Here is a 22,646-nt window from a genome sequence, read left to right as displayed (position 1 = left end):
ATCCAGGACATCCCGGTGATAGATGTTTACCATCACAACTCTCCCAAACACACACTGTCAAAACTTTATGATGGCCTTGGCTGAGTTGGCTTAAAGCAGATAGAATAAGTCTGAGTGAAAAGAAAAAAGACAACTGAGTTACTATTGATGTCGAGGCTATCTTCACTTAACAATCTGACTGAGTGAAACTGGATTACATTTCTATAACCAAATTTAAAATTCCAAATTTCTGCACTTCTATATTTCTCCCTCCACCACCTTGACTGTTAAACCCACTTTGAGCCTGACAGCGGGATGTGATTTACCCCCCCGTGTTTTCTGATCGTCCACTTAACCCTGACTGGGAGAGCTGTGATGCAGTAATTAGCTTGACTTGAAGCCCGATCTCTAAATCACGTTGCAAGAAAACTTAAGAGTCGCACTCAAAGCTCACACACGTACTCACTGGCCATTCATTTTCCTCGCTTGGCCACTTCTCCCTGACAGAACACTCTTTAGACACATTAGGATGCTCCAAGGTTTTAACATTGACACGACACTAATAGCAGCCCACAGCCAGAGCTCTTGCTCGATCACGCAAACAAACAAGAAACATTCAAACAGGGCACTCGTACTAAATGCAGTGGTCCGGAGGGATGGCCGGCATTACAGAGGTTCTCATCCAGGGCAGCCGGTATTGATTCAAACTCAAAAGAGATGCTCTAAAAGCTTTTGGACAAATGCAGCGATGCACATCTCTCTACTTGATTTTACATATTGTGGTCCCGCAGAAGCCAAAATTCACCACGACAGCACAGTGAGGCCAAATTATAGACTCCCGTGTGTACCTGTAGACATACATTTTGAAAGAAATATACAGGACTTAGTGTCGACTGTAATGTCATTATTACTGTAGTGTGACTGGATGTTGACTTTTTGATATTGAGGAGTCGCAATCATTAATCTATGAAAATTAAACAAGAGCTGATGACTTTGTGCTGCAGACAGACGAGCGAGTCACGACCTCCAGTCCCTGGCACAACAAACAAGAACACAGCACGGGAGAGAAATCACATATGAAAAGCAAATGAGAGAAAAAGATTAAAGAGCCGTACACAAAAACAGAGGTGATTAGAAATTTTATTCTGCTCTTTCATAAAGCATTTTTTTATACCAATTCAGATGAATAAATTTATGTGCAGCAACCTAATTTATGCCAATTATAAAACCATAACAAGCTCCTCTTTCATTGTTTGTTGGGGCACTGAGGACTGTAGGCTGATTTGTGAATGTTTCATCTCCAGCTAGCCTGAATGTAATGAACATGTAATACTTCTTTTTTTTAAATAAAAAAAGTATTTATTTTTAAGAAGTCTGCCGCTTTTACAATATATATTTAAAGCTTTTCAGGAGAGGGGGGAGGGAGTATATTCTCGGTGTTTTATTGTTATATACTTTAAAATTCTTGTAGTTTCTCTCAAATTAGGTTTTGCAAATTTGGGATATACAAGAAACAGTCAGGTTGGAGAATGTAGAATCCAGTGGGTGTGAGTCAAAACATACAAAAGGATTGATTGGATTAATGAAAAAAGAAATCATATTGCTCAAATGAAACACTTAAAGATGCAGCACATACTACTATCATAAAGGTCGTTCAATAAAACTAGACTGCATCAATAAAATGAAATGCCACAGGAAGGCAGCAAGACAAACAATCTCACCTTCATCAATGAAATATGCGAGATGGCCTAGGCTGAAAGAAAAATAATATGTATCTATATATAAATATATATAATATATATATATATATTCATATTTGTATTCCTAATTTGAGAAATAATTACAACCACAATGCTTGCTGGAAGATGAATCCCCAAAACAGAGTAAAGGGGCGGGCAAGTTTGAAAAAAAAGCAATACAACTATAATCTGCTGCATGAAAAATGTATTTTCATGCACTACAGGTTTGCATACAATATTTAAATGCACCTTGAACAGTGAGTTAACCTATTTGATGAGCAAAATGAGCTACTGACAGACACCTGCTCTCGTTCACTAAAATTTGTTGAACTCTAAAATAAAGTTTTCTTGAGAACTGATTTCCTGGCTCTAACATATTGCTACCAATGAATCTGTTTTGAAGTACAACTGGACCATGAAAATTGAGCTTAATAAAGAAAAACAGCTTTCCTCGGGGCTACGTTTCTTGTTTGTGCTGGCAGTGTTGCTGCGGGTTTTTCTTTGCTTTCAAAATTGATTTCCATGAAATATGAAGCAATGTGTCATTTTTGATACATGCACATATCAAGAGGAAGACATCTTGAGTTGCCGCTGACAGCAACGATGTATTTAATGACAAGTTAAAAAAAAAAACACCATATGTATAATTGAGAAAAAGCCTGCATGCACAGAAAATAAACATACAATCCCATTAATATGCAACTGTTGGCTTCTTTGACAAACTACAAGCATTTGTAATTTTTTAAATAAAGTTAATAACTTTTAGTTTAATCCCCTCTCACAGTACATATCTCTTAAATTAATAAAAACATTACAGAAAGCTATTTAAGTGACTGATGTACAGACTATAATTACAGCTTCAGTGATTCAGCTACATCATGGCTTGAAACAACTTGATCATTATAAAGGAAGCAGCAACTTATGAATGTCAGTCAAGCATTAATAAGGCACTGAGTACACTCTGTCCACTGGCAGAGACAGAGATGCTGGAGAGATTAAAACGAAGAAATACACAGATAGAAACAGAGTGTGTGTGACGTCGTAACTGTGCAGCCAATCAGCAGCAGATGAACAAACACCAGTCAGCACCTCCAGCGTTAAAGCCATTTATCAATCCAGTCTGTTTTATGACAAACTGCAAAGAGTAGCACAGGTGCAGTGTCTGCACATCGTCGAGATATAGTGTGTGTGTGTGTGTGTGTGTGTGTGTGTGTGTGTGTGTGTGTGCGTGCATGCTCATTAAAGTAAACTAGTGAACTGAGCAATTAAGTTATGAGTGACACGTTTATGGAAAGGTTGAAGCCTTAAATTGATTTACTACCTGCTTCAGGCCGAGGCCTGTCATCACAGGTGTATAAACACAAACAAGCGGGTTTAGACTGGGGGGGGGGGGGGGGGGGGGGGGGGGGGGGGGGGGGGGGAGTGCAGTCTCACAACAACAATGTTTAAACCTAGCATGGGAGTCATAATCAACTTTACTGTCAATTCCACCACATGTACAAGATATATAGGGGATTAGAATACCCTCAGTGTGAGCATACAAGTACCAAACAACAAGTTTTTACAAATACTATAAGTAAAAGGTACGAACAATTTAGATATTCATAGGTTGAGAGGGCAATAGCAAAGCTCGGATCAAGAACAAATACTGTAAACAAATATTGTTTACAGTTTGAAAAATCAAAAAACATGTGCAAGTAATATTCCTTCCACAGGATGATTATGAAATTTGAAGTGTTGCTAAATGAGGTCACATAAGGCTGATTAAGCCCCCCACCACCACCACCACCACCGGATAAATTACTCTGTAATTACTCTGAAGCTTAAACAATTTATCCACTATAGGCTACGCCAGAGTCGATGACGTAAGCACATGTCGACAGTGTTTTTGGCAGGAGGGGGACATAAAAGTTCCACAACTGCAGGTTTAAGCCACAGAAGCACTTTAAGCCATTTACAAAAAAAAAAAAAAAAAAAAACTTTATAACTTTAAAAATGTTAAAGTAGACACAAATGAAACCGATAAAACAACACTATTTTCTTTGATTGCTCTGTGCTACAATTGGAGAATTTAAGTGGATCAAACCCCCAAAAACCAGAGACATAGCCTGAGGCCTTTCTTCCATTAAAGTGACTATTTGTCCCCTCCAATTCAATCCCTTTATACATGCACCTTACAGCAGCAATTCAGCAACACAGCACTTCATCCAGATATCCTTCATACTACTGGGAAAATATGATCCTGTAGGTTTGGGAGCCACCCAATCAGACTTACAACTGTTTCAGAAGATGAAATGACATTGAGGTGGGGTGCAATATATCCTGTAATACCCGGGAGCGCTTTGGCTGGACATTACAAGTCAGTTTGAATTCACACCTGAGCACTAAGTGCATTACATCTCCCTCAGCTGTGTGTTTTTACAACCCCTTTGAAATATTGTATTTTGGTGACGGAAGTGCAGAACTGTCTCATTCAATTCCATCACAGACAAACTCCTGTCAGTGTCCGAGAACTCGTCTTGGTCAAACAGTCATCCGCTTCGCGTGTACACGCACACATGGGAGACGAGCATGAAGCATTTCGTTTGAAACTTCTGACAGCCGCAGGCTGGAATACGAAACCCGGGATCATAAGTACAGAGAGGGTTGGCAGGACAACCACTGAAGCCAGATACAATTACTCTGATGCGCGCCATTTAGTGCGAGTTAGTTTCATCATAATTGAAGCCATTAAAATATCTGTATGAGAGGTTTGAATGGCTGGGAATGAACAATGAACAGCCTCCTTAAGCCAGCCTGTAAATGGGAATGAATGCTGTCTCTTTAAACCACTTCAGTGACACTCATGTCTTTCATCTGTCAGCTTGACTGACATTTGTCATATAAACAGAAGCCTTCCTATAATTGTTGGGCTCATAAATCACTTAACAGAGATTGATTTCATGAATTTGGGTCACACTCATTTTGTGAGCTTTTTGGCCTAAATTTTCTGATTTACAGGAATTGTGGATTAACCAACGGCAACCAGTCAGCATTGTAACTACAGCTAAAATGATAATGATAATGAAAGAATATTTGTCTGACCAAAATATTGATGAAACATTGATAGTGCAGTTATCAAATCAAAGTAGTCTTTTTGTTATATAGAGAATTGCCAAAGTGCTGACGAGCATAAGGACGTGTGGCCTGAGGGGATAGATCAAACAGGTAAACTCGGATCATCAAGCATCGGTGAGGTGTCGAAGGCCACAGCTGGTGTCAGGATGGACTGCGTGGCCGGCCTTCGTCCCCGTTGTCCGCTATAAAATTCCAACCTCTCAGCAAGTCTTTAGCTGTGACCACACTACAAAAGTCCATCTCCGCTGTATGTGTTGGGTAGGTCAAAATGCCTTTTCTTGCTCCTTCATTATTTTTCCTTTTCATTTCCTCTCGCCTGTCAGCTCGCTGTTCCTCTTTCTCCCCCAACAGTCTGCCAGTGACACTGTCATGGCAACCAGCATTTGCAGATCATGATTGCTAGCTATAAGATGTGGTAAACCATATTCAGTGAAGCCCACACCTTGTTAACACTGTCACTCATCTCATACATGACATCATGACATGTTATGTGCTGCCATGGAAAAGTACAGACCCCGAGTTTGAGCAAAGATTTCAAGTGGAGACATTTGGATCAGGTCACAGTCAGATTTCTGCGGTGACATGGATCTTGAATGAACCGTCACAGTCAAGACCAAACTCAATCTACTCGTAGAAGCTCTTTGCAGGTCGTGGATTTGTGCTCCAATTCCTACATCATGGTCACAAGTTTGGTTTATGACCGAACAAAAAGAAGCGTCACATGTACAAGCAGCTAAAATCAGTTTCCTGCCCAGGGTTCATCAGGAAAAGGAGCTAGCATATACATAAAAAAGTAAAACTTCTAATTCTAGGAGATTAAGGCTGTTCATTACAACGCTTCTGGGACTTACACTTGTATTTCAACGGGCACTTCCAACTGGAAAGAGACCTCAGGCCGACCCAAAACACGGCGTAAGTACTCCATCTGGCCTGGGAACACCTCTCCGTCCCCCAGGAGCAGCTGAACAACATGGTCGGGGTGGAAGACATTTGTGCTACTCCACGTTCACTTAAGTGGGAAAAAGTAAAAGGCTTTACAAAACCACTCGAGCATGTAGATAAATCCATAAAAATATATGAAAACACTTGGGAAGATTGCAAAGCTCCAAAATGGAGCTGGTAGATAAGATGGAGAGAGAGACTGACAGCACTTCAATGGATGTCCACAGAGAGATGCAGCTCGGCGTGGACAAAACATATTAGCAGCTGGATTCCCAAAGTATGTACTCTTAGATAGTTGTGATGCCAAATTCAAACACGTCACCCTGTCAGAGCTCTGCTTTCACTGAACTTGAGGCAGTAAGCTCCCCCTGCTGTCAGCAAACATTAAAAAGTTAGGAATCAGTATCTTTACAGCACTAACTGTGTAGTACCATTCCCAGAGAGTAAGCGTTGAGTACAGATATACTATTGGGCACTAATGTACAGTATCTTCTTCCCAAACACAGAAGAAGACATGCAGGAACAGATATATTGCCACAGTGAGGTAGCCAAACAGTTGGCTGGGAATACAGTACGTGTTTTTGTTGTTTGTATTAAGTTTAATTTACCTTAGAGCAACATATTTCCAGATGTCTGCCAGACTATTGCTCCTGGCAATCAGCAACATTCAAACACAATTCAATTTAGATAACATTTATTACTGATAATAAATAAAAGTGGTAGTAACACAAACTATAGAATTGAACCGATGGTCCCTTTTTTTAGTGAATCCACTCATCGGTCCTCAAAATCTGACTCACAATCATCAGCTATGAAAAAAAGCCGACTAGTAACTAATGGCAACGCAAGAATATGCAACATTTGACTAAATGGCCAAAACTCAGAGCTAGACTGGATGCGGTGACTCATTATTGCCTCTTACACAAAGTGGTTTAACAAGACAGGACTTGGATCCTACATACTACACCTTCAAATGTACATCATTAGTGTAGTCAAGTACAGTTACGGTAGTGTGTGTGAGTGTGTGTTTCAGGACCCACGCTCCCTCTGTTAGCTGGGAATCCATCTCTGTGCGAGAGAGGACATTCAGCAGTGCAGTGTAAGGCCGTTCTGAACCGAGTTATGATCAGACAGTGCAAAGTGAAAAGGAGACAGTGGTGATGTCAGATGGAAGGTCAACAAGAGGAAGGAGAGCGTCCGAAAGGATGGAGCGTGCTCGTCGATTGCCTTGTCAATCATTTATTTGCCGTAGCGCTGTCTGGCAGGGCGAGGCCTAAAATGAGCTATAAATAGAGCAAGGCAGGATGGGAAGAGGACAGAGGACAATTATGATGCATCAGCCACGGGTGGAGGTGTGTTCTTCAGTGTGTGTGTGTGTGTGTGTGTGTGTGTGTGTGAGGGGGCATTTTTCATCTAGTGTTTAGTTGCAATTAATGTTCTGCCTCTAGGATAGAAAACATCAATCCAAAAATCAAATACTGATGAATTACCATAAATTTTCAAACTTGGGGGCAATCAAAGATTATTTTCTCTCACACACACACACACCTTGAAACTATGGTTCTATGCGGACCAACGATATTACCGATTTTCTATCCACAGAATTAACCCTAATCTGAAACCAATGTGGTAAATGTGACACCAAAAAGCACAAACATTTCTCAGACACGTCATCTCAAATAATCTCAGTTTCAAGTCGCAGACTAACCACAGACCGTCTCCAATCAGAGTGACTGACGTTTCCTCTCCTTCAACTTCAGACATCAACCACCCTCCCAATGTTTACCCAAAGTTCAGCTGAGGCTAAATTCTCAAAACCCTCACAGGTAAATCTTAATTTTCAAGTGCACACGGAGCACAGTGTATTCAAACAGCCTTGTCATTGCTGAAATGTGTGAAATGTTCCTTGCCTGTAACAGAGTTCTCTCCATTGTCTCAAGCATACATGGTTTTTCAAGGGCACAACTGAGCGAATCTCAGTGATGATCTAATTACTGTCATTAGCAACATCTAATTGGAGCTTTAAAATTAAAAGATTAGCTCAGGCGCTAACTGTGCTAACCTATTTTAGTGTTTGAGACAGCGAGAGAGGAATAAAAAAAAAAAAAAGAAGCAAAAAGCGGAAAGTGAGAGGGAGACGGACAGAGGGAGGAAGTGGGAGCATGCTTACTAGCCCATCACAGGAAATGAATTTGGTTCTGGGGTATATCATTTGCCCACTTAACTTCATAAATAAACACACGGGGGCCATGAGAGACAGCGGGGCGAGCCGTGTCTCTGGACCTGCAGTCCCTCATCTACCCTTTCCGCCTCCACACCACTTCACTAATTAACAATTGTTTTAATCCTCCTTTAATTCTGCAGACAATTGCACAACTCGTGTGTGTGTTTGTGTGTGTGCGCGCTGCATGCTGAGGGTCCCTCACACCATTCTCAAGATTAGTCGAGCTGCCCTCCGCCAAGCGTCGCCCACAGCGACCAAAGGTAATTGCTTTTTAATTAAGCCTCCGGCGCTAATCCCAATGATATTTAGCAGGCACGAATTGGCACACACACACATATATTCACACGCACACAAACACTGTAGAAGTGGCAGAGACTAAAAGAGGGACGCATTCAACGAGACGTACTTGGCTGTAAACTGTACAAATGTGTAGACGGCTTTGCTGGTACTGTAAGTCTCTTTTGTCCACAGTTTGCCCAATCTGAGAATATCCTTTAGACAGAAAATGAGTCCTTGGGTCGATTGCAGACAGTGTGTGTGTATTCATGTGTGTGCGATTGTCTCTCCAGTGACCCTCAAATAAGCCCTGCAAACCTCAAAGATGGAAAAGGCAATCCCACACTTCTATCGACCATCTTCCTCCAGTCAGCCTGTCTGTCTCTCTTCCCACCTTCCCCACGCCCAATTCCCACCTGATCTTTTTTTTTTCCATTTTCTATCAATGTCATGTTTATATTTCTCTTTCCTCACTTCCATTTCTTCTTAAAAAAAAAAAAAAAACGTACTTCGCAGTCATCTTCTTTTCTGTCATTTCTTCCTCTCCTGCCTTTTTGAGTCACCCTCTCTGCTTCCTTTTCAGGGAAGCGAGACTCATCTCCTGCGGGTTGCCGAGTAAAAATGTCCCTCTTTTCAGACATTTGTGTGATAACTATGAAATATGTTGAACCAATGAACACCCACACTTGCAGCACTGTAGTAAATCTAATTTGATTCCTTGTCGCGTCTTAACAGCTCTGAATTTTCTTTGATGTCTGTGGTCCAAATGTGTGAAGGTACCAGTGAAGTGGAGTCAAAGCTTATGCTAGGCTGTCTCTCACAAACATTTTCATTGCTCACACTGATCCTCGCCTGTCATCTCAGATACTTCTCTCAACTTTCTTGAATATGTCACAGAGCTGTCTCGTGTCTAATCTTTCAGCCGCGCTGTGTGCAAAAGACATTTCTAATTTAATACGTGTTTTTAGTTTTACCAAAAGCTTGTCAGCGCAGGAGCGACATGCCAACGGCAAGAGGTCCTCCGGGCAAAGTTACGATTTTACACAACCTCTGCTCAGTATTTCTGAGAAGTGATCCCGACTACCCATCACTCATTCTTCAACACAATTCCACTGTTGTATTTCTGCTGTGGCTTCTGACTCCAGCAGGATGTACCCTCCTGCAGATTACAGACTATATATAGCACGATTTATCTTTAATCTCCCAGTGATATAACACTGAAAACCCTTTTCAGTTGCTCTTTGTTTTTGCCGCACCACAGTATTTACTTCTGCAGGCATGCTCAGTGCACCATCCACCTACAGTCATTTCCTTCATCTCTGGATCTCAGCTTTTTGCTCCTCTTTATTGCCCACTCTTCCTCCTCCACCACTTCTTTGGGGTTCATGTTGTCGTTCACCTCTTTTTTTCCTCATTTACAGCCCCAAGCCAAAGATATTCTTCATTTGAGGCAAAGGAAAAAGAAAACATTTCCTTTAAATGTCGGCAAGCCGAGAGAAAAGTGTATCCATGCACATGTAGCGTAAGGATACAAACACACATTTAAGCCCTAGAATTGAAACCCACTCACACACACAAACTTGCATGAATCCTGGGCTGTTAAGGCGAATCATATATGATGTGTAGGTGGCCGTAGTTGCAGCCCTCCAAAGATTCGCTGACCCTGCATTATTAGATGTTGCCGTGTCAGAGGAAAGCTTTTGATCAATGTTTTAGCGGCGTGTAATGATCTGCCATATAAGCGTGGCATCAAGGCAGACTCAAGTAGCATGTAAGCCTTTTAAGACTTGAGGATAAGATGGCCAGAAGGTTTTAGGAGGATGGGAAGAAAACAGGGAGAGCATGAATGATTTAGAAGTGGCATGCGAGGAGCAGATGACGGCATAAATAGAGAGAGGATGATGGGAGCCAGAGCATATGCTGCATGTGGTGGTATTAGGGAAATTGGTAGTGAGAGGAGTGATGACAGGGGAGCAGGAAGACCGGTAACGGATGAGAGTGTGGCCTTGTACTTCTCAGCTAAAACAAAGTTTTCTTGGCTCAAAAGTTGTTGTTTTCTCCTTCTATTTGATTGTACAAAGCTCATAAAGATAGTAAACAGCTCAAAGAAAGGTTTTTCTTTACAGAAAGGGAAACAATCAGAAACAGAAAGGCACCTGGACAAAGACTCTTGCTCAGATGTGAATCAGAGATTTGAGGAGTGATACATCACGGAAAATGTGCACTTGTCTTCCACAAAAAAGATGAAATACATAATCATTTGGGCTCAGTGCACCACGGAAATAAAACAGCTAATCACTGAAACGTAGCAGGAGAAGACGTTATCTTCCAGTAAAAGGTTCCATTTCTTTTTTTAAAGAATTAATTATCCTTGACAAGAGAGGAAAAACGTCTAAAGGTAGAATCACAAAGGAGCAAAGATGTTGAAGCTTAAGCAGGTCAACAGATGGGAAGAAAAGGGTGAGGAAGCGTCACACTGGAAAGAAGTAACAGTGGGTTTGGGAGATCAATATTATTTCTAGGTAAAATTGGTTAAATGCTAATTGGGTCAGTCTTCTCCTGATCATTAATCTGGCCTAATGTTATCAATTGAGTGAGTCCCACAATGTGTCAGAGTGTGTTTGTGTGGATTACACACCGTAATCTCTTCTCCAATCTGAAACTGTGATATTTGTCAGCACCACAGAGGTGCAGACACACACAGAAAAAACACAATATGGACTGTGAGTCAGCACTATGTTTGTGTGCTCACCACAGATACTGGCAGGGTGCAGCGTTAAGGACTTGTGCCCACAGATTGATTGTCAGACCAAGAATAGAAGGAGCAGCAAAGGAGAAATGATTGCGCCCCTCATTTTTTTGTCCCCCTCTGAGGTTGCCCCCTGGATCGCTCTCTGACTCGGTCGGGCAAACAGAGCGGGAGATGGTGAGAGGAGAGTGGAGGAGATCTGGAAGGTCAGAGAGACCTCTGGCAGACAGCAAAGCTGACAGCCTCCAGCCTCTCACTGCCTCCAGGTCAGTACGTACCCCTTTTCTCTCACAACTTTCAGCACTTTTGATATTGAGATATGATCATGACATGAAGGAGAGCAAAGAGATGTGGGCTAAAATCTTGAGATGGAGTCGATTGCGTGACTATGTGATATTGCGCCTTTTGTCCATTGAGCCTCCGGGACTTTGTAATCTCAATCCTGGAAGTCTGAGCCAGCCATAGATCATGATGACAGGTGAGTTAGAGAGTTCTGCTGTTTGATAACGAACGAGTCCCCCAGTACAGCTGGGTATTGAACCTCAATACCTTTTGAAGACCACCTGGAATGTGCCTGAAAGTACTGAAAGTCTGCATTAATGCTGTCATGGCCTGTCCATAATATTTGACATGTGATTTCCTGATTAAAACAATCTAACAGGATTTTAGCTTTGTTCTTCGTTTCACATTTCTGTTTGCAAACGGACTAAACAGATGAGATAAGACAGGTTCATGGGTTGACTTTCTGAGGTGCCGATTGGTGGATTTTTTTTTTTCCAGCTTCAGAGAGGCTACCCATTTCCCCTTGCTTCCACTTTTCATGCCAAGCAAAGGCAATCACAAGACAAAAATTACCGCTTCGAACACTGAAATCAATCATGATATTTAACCAGTAGAGAGAACTGTGGTTGGCATTTGAGCAATATTAATGAAGCCATAATATAATTACACTTGTGCAGCTCTCCTTCTACAGCTTTGCGTCTATCTCTTCCTCCATCAATAAACTGTTGTTTACGCTGGCCTCCACATGTTGAGGAGCTGGCTGGTTGCAGAGCTTCCTGGCACCATGAAATACACGTGATGATAAACCATAGTGGCATTAGCGGGTTTAGCTTGCTGTTAAGATTTGCCTGAAAGCCACTAATGGATGTGTGTGCACAAAATCCATCGCTATAGTGCACATAAACACAAACCCAACACACACATGCATTACTAGCTCAATAAATGGGTTTACTGGATGTGGAGGAGTCAAAATAGGCTGCAGACAGAGAGAAAAGAGAGGCATGGAGGTTAAAGGGCTTTCTCTCCTTTTATATTTGCATCTAATGATATCAAATGTAGTTTATTACATATTTAATTTAACATTAGGTGGTGATTCTCATTAACAAGACAAGTTTTTCTGTCCCCCGCCCCTCATACTATCATAAGCGAAGGGTCACTTTATGCAGTAACGGCAATTGAGAAAAGGAGAGTATCTGTATCTGTGATTTAAGTGCTATTTCTCATCACCACTTCTCCCAACAGGACGTCCATCTACTGTGATTTACATGTAATGTTGATTGGGAGACAGATCACGTGTTCATTTTCTTTTATTGTCCCAATTCATTCCTAATACCGCCTTCATGAATCCAAATGACCTGCATTTATGAATCTGTAACCACATAATTCTCCCGCCTGTGACTCATCATTCAGGCTAGCTGCGGAGCGAGTGTGTTATAAGTGTGTGTGCGCACGTGTGTGTGGAGGAGTGCATGTGTGTCTGTAAACTAAATGTGCCTGAGGATGCGTGAAAGAAAAATATCTGTGATTTGATTGTGAGCCAGTTTACTCTGGGGAAAGTGTGTGTGTGTGTGTGTGTGTGTGTGTGTGGGGAGGCAGGGGTGTGGTGGGATACAAGCCTGCACCTGAGGCTCCAACTGCTAATGCTAACACTGGTTAATAACCCAGAGGACCCTGGTGGAGCACAAGGACGGGGAGGTCAGAAAGCTGGGCTTCATGCCCACACCCGAGTCACCCATCCTGGGGTAGCAGTGAGCCGTGAGTAAAGGTGGATGAAGTATGGAGCCCAAAGGCCAAAGCATTTGCCAGAGGAACGGTAGAAAAGACAAGGCACGACGTCACATTATCACTGCTTTAGGGCTGTTTCTAAAGTGGGCTCTGGATGAACACACGCACACACACTCTCTCTCACACACACACACACACACCATAGGAGCCAATGCCAGTGTAATGAGAGTAAGAGGACGCTCCTCCGGAGAGAGGTGGGCCCTTCAGCCAACTCTCAGCTCGTGATTACAAACCGAGAGACAGAGCAGAGCAAAAGTGAGGCGATGAAATGAGCCACCAGGGCCACTCTGTATGCCTCAGTATAAACGAACCCGGCACGCCACTCAGATATACTTTTCACCAATAAACTCTTCATGTCACAAGTATGCAAGCAATCTAGAAGAGCCAACAGGAGAGAGGAAGGACACCAGGCCAAAAGGACGGTGAAAAAGAGACAACCAGGATCTGACGAGAAGTCAGTGAAACTCACATTTACAATAAAGGCCTTTCACTGATGTTTTTAATGAGAACAAGTCCAGAATAAATGATTGAAATGAATAATAAATTTGAAGGACTGTAAACATAAACACAGCCTTATGGAACACCGTATAGATGTAAAATGTCTCTAATATCACACAACCTCATTAAACCTTATCGCCTTGAATTGGGAAAGTAGAAGAAAACAATTTACACCCCAAACAATAGATGCAATTCTAAAAACAGTTCAAGTTAAATGGCCTCTGCTTGGAAATACTGCTACGCTCAGTATTATACATCAACATAATGAGTGCTGTTAAAGGAGCATGCAAACACACATACACCCGAAAGCCACCAACAAAGAATAATTAACAGGGAAAGAAAAATGACGCAGGAGATTTTTTTTTTTTTTTTAAACATAACGCGATGAGTCGGCACAGCAGCGGTCACCATGCTCTGTACTGGGACTAATATGATGGAGGTCAACACGTTTTAAGAGGTAAGCTTGACATTGCATCTTAATTGGATTTCCAAGAGCAGTAAAATATGGCGTTAACGTCAGTGGTCCTGATGAAAAGAAGAATTGTTGACTTGGTCTGTAATCAGTTAGGAAGTATGATGGGTTTGTTTTCAGAGATTTTACAGGACGGTACGAAAACACGTACACTCTTTAGGGAAATAAATAAATAATACAAAATATGATGCTTTTCTTAAATGCCCTCAAGTTATTTCTCTCACTTAGAGTAATTATGGTGGTTACATTTATTATTAATCACTATATATCTTCCTAAAGAGGGGACACTGGCGGATTTAAGCCCCTAATATCCTGCGTTAGACAACAACCATGTGGGCTGTTTTAGGACAAGCGCTGTCCCAAAACAGAAAAAATGGCCGGACCCAAGAGGGTGAGCCCCGTGCAAATCCATCATGTGGTTGTCATTGTTCCAGTCCAGCGGCCAGTGAGCGTACCCCGGGGAGGAAGGACTAGCCTGGCATTACTGATTCCCCCAAGGGAAGGCCAAACGAAGCCGGAGTGACTGATGCAACCCGGGGGAAGGTAATAGGGTGTGGAATGACTGATACCTCCCACCGGAAGGGACACAATCCAGGATGCTGAATAGAGCGAAATGAGCGATTCAAGTCCAGAGTTGAATTATTTTGGAATAAAAGAAAGGGTGGCAGGGTTGGTTGGATGTTTACTGTACATGTGCAATGCAGCAGGAAAGGTCTGATTTCACATGTTTTGCCCAGAAGTGGTTAGAAAAGAGAAACCAGAAGCAGAGCGTCTGCAAGATAACCTGAGAAAGAGCAGGAAAATCACGAATGTCGAATGCTCTGTTAAACGCCCTCTCATTTTTACCAGGTCTTGTCATTGTGGTGTTTCTCTTATGTTCTGTGTTTTACTTTTCTATAGAGACTTTACCCACGGTCACACTTTTGCAAAAACACACAAAAAAAAATAGAGATTGGCAACCAAATACAAAGGCAGTAGATAAAAGGGTGCGCACTAAAGAGCAATGGAGGATGGATTAAATTGAGCTCCCACGTGTTTGCTTAGGCATGATTGAAGCTGGAAAGTAATCAGAAACTCTCCTCAGCATTAGAGTCTCTCTCTCTCGCTCTCTCAAATCTCAACAGCTGGTCCCCTCTGCCCTCTGAATGAGGTCAGGTCAGTGTTGCGCAACGTGAGAAAGACGACAATGGAGATCAGCGATCAATAATGATCAACGGGGGTTCAAAATGACACCAAGACCTGCACGCATCAGTGGCTGTTTCCTCTAAGGCAAAGTCAATAGAGCCGACAAACAGATGTAACAGGTTAGAGTGAACTGCCTTGTTTCTATTTTTTATAAAACATCAAGCACACACTCAGTTAATTTCTTTTCAAATGAATGTGCGAGGCAGCAACTTGTCCGGCTGTGTGTGATGTCAGAATTTAAATGACTTCACCAGAACGAAGTCAGCCAATAACTTTAATTAAGAGACTTCATTGTTAAGTCCAGCCATCGTTTTGTTACAAAACAAATTCTCATCAATCTTCTGACCACTGAGGAATTCAAGTCTCCTTTTACTTGTACAGTTTATCCTGTCAGCTTCTCAAAAACACAGTCAAGGGAAAAAAAAAAAAGCACTATATATTGTATGTACTCTCTCAAAAACAACACCGCACACTCCCGCTCACCTTTTTAGTTTGTTTATGCCTGAACCACCATAAAGTCAGAACTCACTATAAAAACCGACAGTAGAGACACAAATATAAAGCACACATCGCAGCAGGGATGCACATTTGGAGTTCGTATTCAGTATGCAGAAAAAGTGCCAAAAAGTCCTAAAGTTGATGTATGTATACATATATAGATAGATAGATATATTTAAAGCAACATACTGCACAGTGGAGGTGACAGAGTTCCCGAAACAACATCAGCCACAAGCACAATGTCTTGACAACCAAATGACTCACGAATAAAAAGACCAGGAATGGAGGAGAAACTACGGATGAGACAAAGATAGGCTACTTGGTTATTAACTCCTGATTTTTAAAAAGCAAGGACTTTCATATAGAGAAACACATACCTCAAAAACTTTATGACAGTTCGCTGATAGGTATACACAAACACCAAGCATCGTTTAAAACAGCAAAAAAAGACACTAAATCATGCATGACAATAAAACTTTGGTAAGATGGATCAAAACAGTAAAAAAAAAAAAATAAATCGAAAACTCTCAAATAGACTCAACGTCATGCAAGACTCCGATCATCCAACTTTAAATCAAATTGTCATCCAAATTAGAAAAAGGAAAAAAAAAAAAAAAAAAAGAAAAACAAAATCATAAACTTTGTTCTCCAGCCCGGTCTCGCCACATACCTTGCAGAGTTTCTGGTAGCGCGGCGAGGAGATGGCCATCCTCTGGAGCCTGTGTAAGAAGACCACCACTTTCTGGAGGGAGGTCCGGACCATGGCCATCATCTTAAGACTGCTACAAGTCTGCAGCAGCCTGATCCCGGTCCGCATGCTAGCACTGCCCTACCCCGCTCATATTGTTCTCCCTCTCCCTCTCCCTAGCCAGCCGACCAGACCCCAGCCAAGCTGACGTGATGCGCACACACACATGTACACAGAGAGAGAGAGAGAGGGAGAAAACACACACACACTCGCAAGCGTACTCAGCTCAGCATGCCCCCACGTTTCATCACATATACACACACACTACACACAATGAGCGCAGCCTCAGTCAGCTTTCTCTCTCTCTCTCTTTAGAAACAGTCTCTCTCTCTCTCAGCTCTCGGCATGCATGCACACAAACTCACACGATGATGCAGGCGAGCCGGACAAGACGAGAGACACTCACTTTCTCCTCCACGCGGACATTCACACGCGCACCGACCGCAGAGCCAGAAGAGAATCAAACAAATCACTTGTGACGGCACCCTGCAGAGTCAGAGGAAGGTGATGAAGAGGAAGGACATGTAGAAGAAAAGGAAGAAGAAGAAGAAGAAGAAAAAAATGAACTGGGAGAGAAGAGCAGAAAGTGATGGCAAGCTCGGAGGGAAAAGGACAGAGAGGAAGGCACGAGTTGCACTGGATGAGAAAAGAAGCTGGTCCTCCGCGGATCACTTTTTACTGCCGCTGATCCAGAGAGAGGGAGAGAGGGAGAGAGGGGGGGGGAGAGAGGGAGAGAGAGGAGAGAGAGGAGAGAGAGGGATGAAGAGCAGCAGAGTGAGGGAAGACAAACAATGCCTCTACCGTGAAGGCAGAATGACATTACACCAGTCAACGAACAGATCAATGAGCAGGAGACGGAGACAGACAAAGAGAGAGAGAGAGGCAGAGAGCAACAGTGAAAGAGAGAGAGAGACAGAGGGAGAACTCGGAGCACACAAATGAGATGCGCGCACACACACACACACACAGTTAAGAAAAGGGAGGGGTTATTTCAGGCATCAGGGTTTCCTGGAAATAGAAGTCCCATTCATTTTCTGCATTGCCAATCTTAGGTGGAGCCCTTCCACGGCTTAGGTAGATATGAAACTCATGGCTGAATCGCGAGTACAGAGATGAGGGAGTATATTAGAGAATATCTCTTTCTTTCATAATAAAAAGTAATAATTACAAACTTAAAAACACGTATTCTGGTCAACAAAGACGATTTCAGAAAGATTCATCCACTCTCTGATGTGTGTTCCACCAAGGGCAAGAGAAAACCCAAAATGACCTTTGCAGAAGTTGATTTCGCAATTTTTTTTTTATTAAATCAACAAATTTGTCATGTTTTTTGCTACCAATTTCAACAACAAAACATTTTAAACTCGCTGCAGCTCTGATTTATGACCGACTTCTTTTTCATTACGGGGGCTGAGCCTCATGGGAAATGTCATATTTAGAGCCATCTGCTTTACTAAACTGGTTCAAAAGAAAAACGTGATTTCTCAAAGAAAGGTAAAACAGTAGTTTGAAAATAAAAGAAGAAAAAAAGTCCACTTGCTTTTTCTGGAGTTTTCTTTCACATCGCTCTGTCCTCCTCCGTAAATGGAGTTTGTCTTTCCTACTTTGAAACTCCACTGTGTGTGTGTTTGTGTGTGTTTCAAAAGATGAACTGAGAAAAAAGAAACAAGGTCTTACTGGAAATCCGCAGAGACAAGGCAAGGAAAAAAAAAGTTGGAGGAAAGCAGTGCTGGAGTAGAGAAGGTAGGAAGGCAAGGTCAAAAGAAGATAAAAGGTTATTAAGTATATTTCAGCGGTGCAGAAAACAGCTTAATCTTTAGAGAATAAATCTGTTAGAAGGGCGTAAGCACTGTAGAGATGACAAGGTAGGAGAAGAAAAAGAGAGACAGGAAAAAACAGATATGGGTGCACAATCGGCAGAGATTACGATAAAGCAGCCACTCAGCTCCGACTGAGCCTCTGACCACACAGCATTACACACAGGTGGGCATGTTAAACCTAATCATGTTCTCCATGACTCTTTCTGTTTGCCTTTTATCTGAAGTGCTGCTGAAAAACACTCTCTTTCTCCCAACCACAAGACGAGAGGCATTTATTTGAAGTGAGGATGAAGACCTCTGTATCGCCCACATGCTCCATAATTATGACTCATACATTTTAAAACAAGCATACATTGACACGCATACACGAATGCGATGTTCGGTGTATACTACAGGGTGAATTAAAGCGCTCGGTCTTCTGCTTGTCTGGTGGGTTCAGTAGAAAAAATGAAGGGAAACTCCAAAGCAGACAATCAGAAGAATGAGAACGAACAAAACGAGCAGCGTACCTGTACAGCCAGCCAAAGTAATCATGGTTTATCAACAGGCTCGTTCACGCAAAGTACTCACAACGCACAAGATTGAGAGACAGCGTGATGAGCTTACTGAAGTGCTCCGTTTAGACGAGGTTTAACCAACTACAGCATCCATTTCAGTCATTCCACGGAGGATTGCCTCTGCTTCATAGGGAGTTACGACAGAGGCCGAGTGTTTTGGTGGCTCTGTGTTAAGACCACTGGCAGTACCAGGTCTCAACTAAGAGGCTGTGGACAGCCCGTATGTCGCAGCTGCTCACGTTGCCATCTTCAACACGCAAACACACGCAGTCACACGTACGATTTCAAAGCCCAAAACCAAACGCACGAGGTGCGCTTGATAAAAGCAGCTCTTTAAGCTGTTTGCACCTTTGCACTTATCAGCTGGATGCCATTATTGCAATGGCTTCCACCATGTGTGTGCATGTGATGGAGTGACTGACTGAATACTACACACCAGCTCCAGTGAGAGAATATCACAGTACAGACCATGAAAAGATAGAAAAGGTGTTTGTGATAACATTTATACCGTCGTAATTATCCCGTTGTTACAGCTGCAGACAACGCTGCAAATGAATGAGAAGGACTGATTTACGACCAGGTTGAATTTACAGGATTAAACGTCGACAAAATATTCACTGTTCAATATTTCAATAAATAGTCAATATTTTGTCGACGTTTGTATATAAAATTACAAATACCACAATACGAGATTTTAAGCATTTAGGCCCCTTCACTTTCTGCACACTTTATTATAGATAAAACTGCCACTTTTAGCCCATCAGTCTACACCCATAACAAAAACATGAGACATTTATGCAAATGTATTTAAAAAAAATCTAAAATGAAATCTCTAATTTGTTTCCAGTTGTTGTGCAAAGCTGAGTCAATCACATCTTGGCTCATATTCAACTGGCACACACGATCGCCTCTAGTCCAATTCGGCTAGAAAACAAATAAGTGTACTTCCCTCAATACACGTGGGTCACTGCCATCTATAGTCAGAGCATCACATTTAAGCACCTCAGTTGAGTGTGGCCCTAAAACCATCCAGCCTCTACATTTTCAGGAATATTTCACTTAACGTGCCGAATCAGTATTTGTCACTGCTCCCGACCGCTGACCAACTGTGGGATTAATGTGAAAACAGCAGACAGAAGGACGTGGCCTATGGCTAAACGTTGTGATTAAAGAAACTCAACGCTGAACAGTGGCAGAGCAGTGATTGTGAGTTCACAAAAGGGTTGTGGGGAACGACTCTCCGTGTCAACGCACATCATTTAAGTCTGTCTTTCCTTCATTAACCCAGTTTTCTTTAGTGAGTATCATCCATCAAACTGGACTCTGACTGGTTATGAAATTGGAGAAAGAAGTAGAGAAAGAGACAGAGGGTGATGATCAACTCAGAAAGAGCCACTGATTTTTTTTTTTGTTTAAAATTCAACTCGGGTACTTTCTCAACATGTTTACCACACACTTGACCTTTGAGATGTCTTCGGCATACTTTTCAGGACTAAAATTCAATAGTATGCGGTATGTGACATTTAAAAATTTGAAAAGGCTTATGATGATGGATTATGTTCAATAAAACAAATATAATCACTGTAACGGGCGAATAAATGTGATAATATTATCCATTACGACCAAATCCAGCCAGGGCTCGAAAATGAGTTGCAAGAGTTTCTTTGCTTTACACCCACATCAAGTTGATGAGTCATGAGAAGTCTTTGTGGCCATGCAAGCAGTGACTCGGTCATTATTCTATGACCTCGGCCTGTTTTTAAATAATTAGACAGTGGAAATGGGAATAAAAGTACTGTTGCATTCAAGATGCCAAAACTAAGAGTATCATTGTTCAGTTTGAGCTTTCACTTCTGAAAGATGGATGACATTGAATCATTTTCTTAGGGAAAAGGAGTTCAGATGAGCAATAATAGCATATACAAAATAAAGATTGTGCAAAATGTCCCTTAATGTGCAATCCAAGAGATGAGGACGAGACGGACAGGGTCAACATTTTAAGATATTTCAACTCCAGTGATATGTAAAAAAAAAAAGACAAAAGAAAAAAAAGAAAAAAGGATTAGTGCCTTGTTTATCTGTTTAAAGGATGACGTAAAGAGATTTTGGGATTAAAACGAAAGAATAAGATGATGTGTGTCAACTGATCCCAGAGGGAAGGTCTGGGTAAATGGCAAGCAAGTGAGAGGAAGCGCAAACACTCGCATACTGTCACACTCACACTGAATTTCTAAGCAGCAAAGGACAAGTGGATCAATGAGCCACATTCAATGCATACAATCACTCACACGCCCTCTGTGCGCCCTCTCATTCACACACCTTTAACCAGCAGATTACATGTGGACGCACCCAGACACGTCCCAGGCCCAGTTCAGCCGGTGAAGGATGCGTTAATGAAGGATGACACTGAGATAATAGGCTAGCACCTGTTCATAAATTCCACACACACACCCAACAGTTTCTCTATCAATTTTCAGCCCTACCTCCAGTTGTCGCCTCAGCTCCTTCACGTGGGCGGAGTCCTGCGACAGATCTTCCCTCTGGGAGGCGTCGGCCAGGACGTTGACTGTGGTCTCTGCCTCCTGGAGCCATTTGAGGAAGGACTCCAGCTCTCGGAGAGACACCTGCACACCTTTCAGTTCACTGTCCAACTGGGCGTGACGGTCATTCGCCCTGCCAATCAATATCAAATAGTCAAATATGTTCCTATTGATGAGAAGAGGTATGATTTATGGCAATAACTGCAGCAGTCAATAGATGATTAAACAGTGGCTGCAAAATCCCATTGTCATATGACACTATCAAATGGTGTCTGCATATGAGCATACAGACAGGTAAACAGGAAAGTTTGTATGCACCCGTTGTTGATGATGTTCCAGGCAGCATTGTGTTTCTCTGCGACCTCTTTGATCCTCCTGGTGTCGTCGGTAGAGTACTCGCGCAGAAGGTGATTGGACAGCTCGTTGAAGGCAGCAACTGTGGCTTGGCCTCGGCCCAGAGCTTGGAGGAACTCCTGTAAAACAATCAGCACAGTGGCATTCGTGACACTGGACCATGACACTGAAAATGTGACACAAGTGATTCACTGCGAACATTATGAGTCACTGTGAAGGGCCCTGCATTACCGAGGTTATTAATTTCCCTGCACTGTTTTCTGTTTATTGTTGCAGGTTGGTAATTTTAGTAAGACAAATTGCCATGCGAGGATATTAATTACCTATTGTGTGAACTCTGTGACTAAAACTCAGAAATACAGAGAAATTTGTTTCTGAGCTCTCTGACATTGTTTGTTTAACCTCTGCTTAATCAAGCAGCTTACATAAAACCCAACTGAACAATACTCTAAATGTAGCAGTAGCAAATAAGTCATCCACATATGACCACTGGGCTCCTATTCTTCTCACAAAAAGGTACACTTCACTGTTTTAAATAGACAATTACTCATTGTTACAAGACCACACAAACCAGGAGCAGATAGCTGTGTATAGGGCATGCTGGATTCTGTTAAACTCAGTTGCCCTCTAGTGTTTGGTTCCTGTAATGTGTCAGACACACTCCAGGGGCACAAATTTGTTTCCAGAAACTCTCGGCCAAGTCATCATCTCACATTAAAATGATGGATGATGTGGGTGTATGAATGTTATAAAGGTTCAAAGTGATACTTCAGAGGTGATTTATTCATTCCCACCTTGTACAAAATTTCACAGCTGTATAAAGAACCTCTAATATGTTGCAGAGTAAAGTTTGGTTTGAGATTTTTCTTTCCATTTGGAAA

General features: G+C 42.1%; 1 protein-coding gene across 2 annotated transcripts in view; it reads right to left on the bottom strand.

Moving 5' to 3' along the window:
* Positions 1 to 22,646, bottom strand: part of utrn (utrophin) — a 178,512-nt gene that overhangs the window by 99,705 nt on the left and 56,161 nt on the right. The window contains exons 54-55 of one of the 2 annotated variants that reach the window (XM_069158200.1): positions 21,730 to 21,884; positions 21,355 to 21,544 (exon numbers count right to left, since the gene is read on the bottom strand). In XM_069158200.1, the coding sequence (XP_069014301.1) occupies positions 21,355 to 21,544; positions 21,730 to 21,884 (345 nt within the window). Of the gene's footprint in view, positions 1 to 16,416; positions 17,351 to 21,354; positions 21,545 to 21,729; positions 21,885 to 22,646 lie in introns of those variants that run through there. The other variant, XM_069158201.1, reaches the window with a different exon arrangement.

The sequence above is a fragment of the Embiotoca jacksoni genome, unplaced genomic scaffold (assembly GCF_022577435.1).
Source record: "Embiotoca jacksoni isolate LCO1_2020_lvr unplaced genomic scaffold, fEmbJac1.0.p SCAF_23, whole genome shotgun sequence".
NCBI lineage: Eukaryota > Metazoa > Chordata > Actinopteri > Embiotocidae > Embiotoca > Embiotoca jacksoni.
The sequence above is the reverse complement of the archived record's forward strand: the minus strand, read 5'-3'. Positions and strand labels throughout refer to the sequence as shown.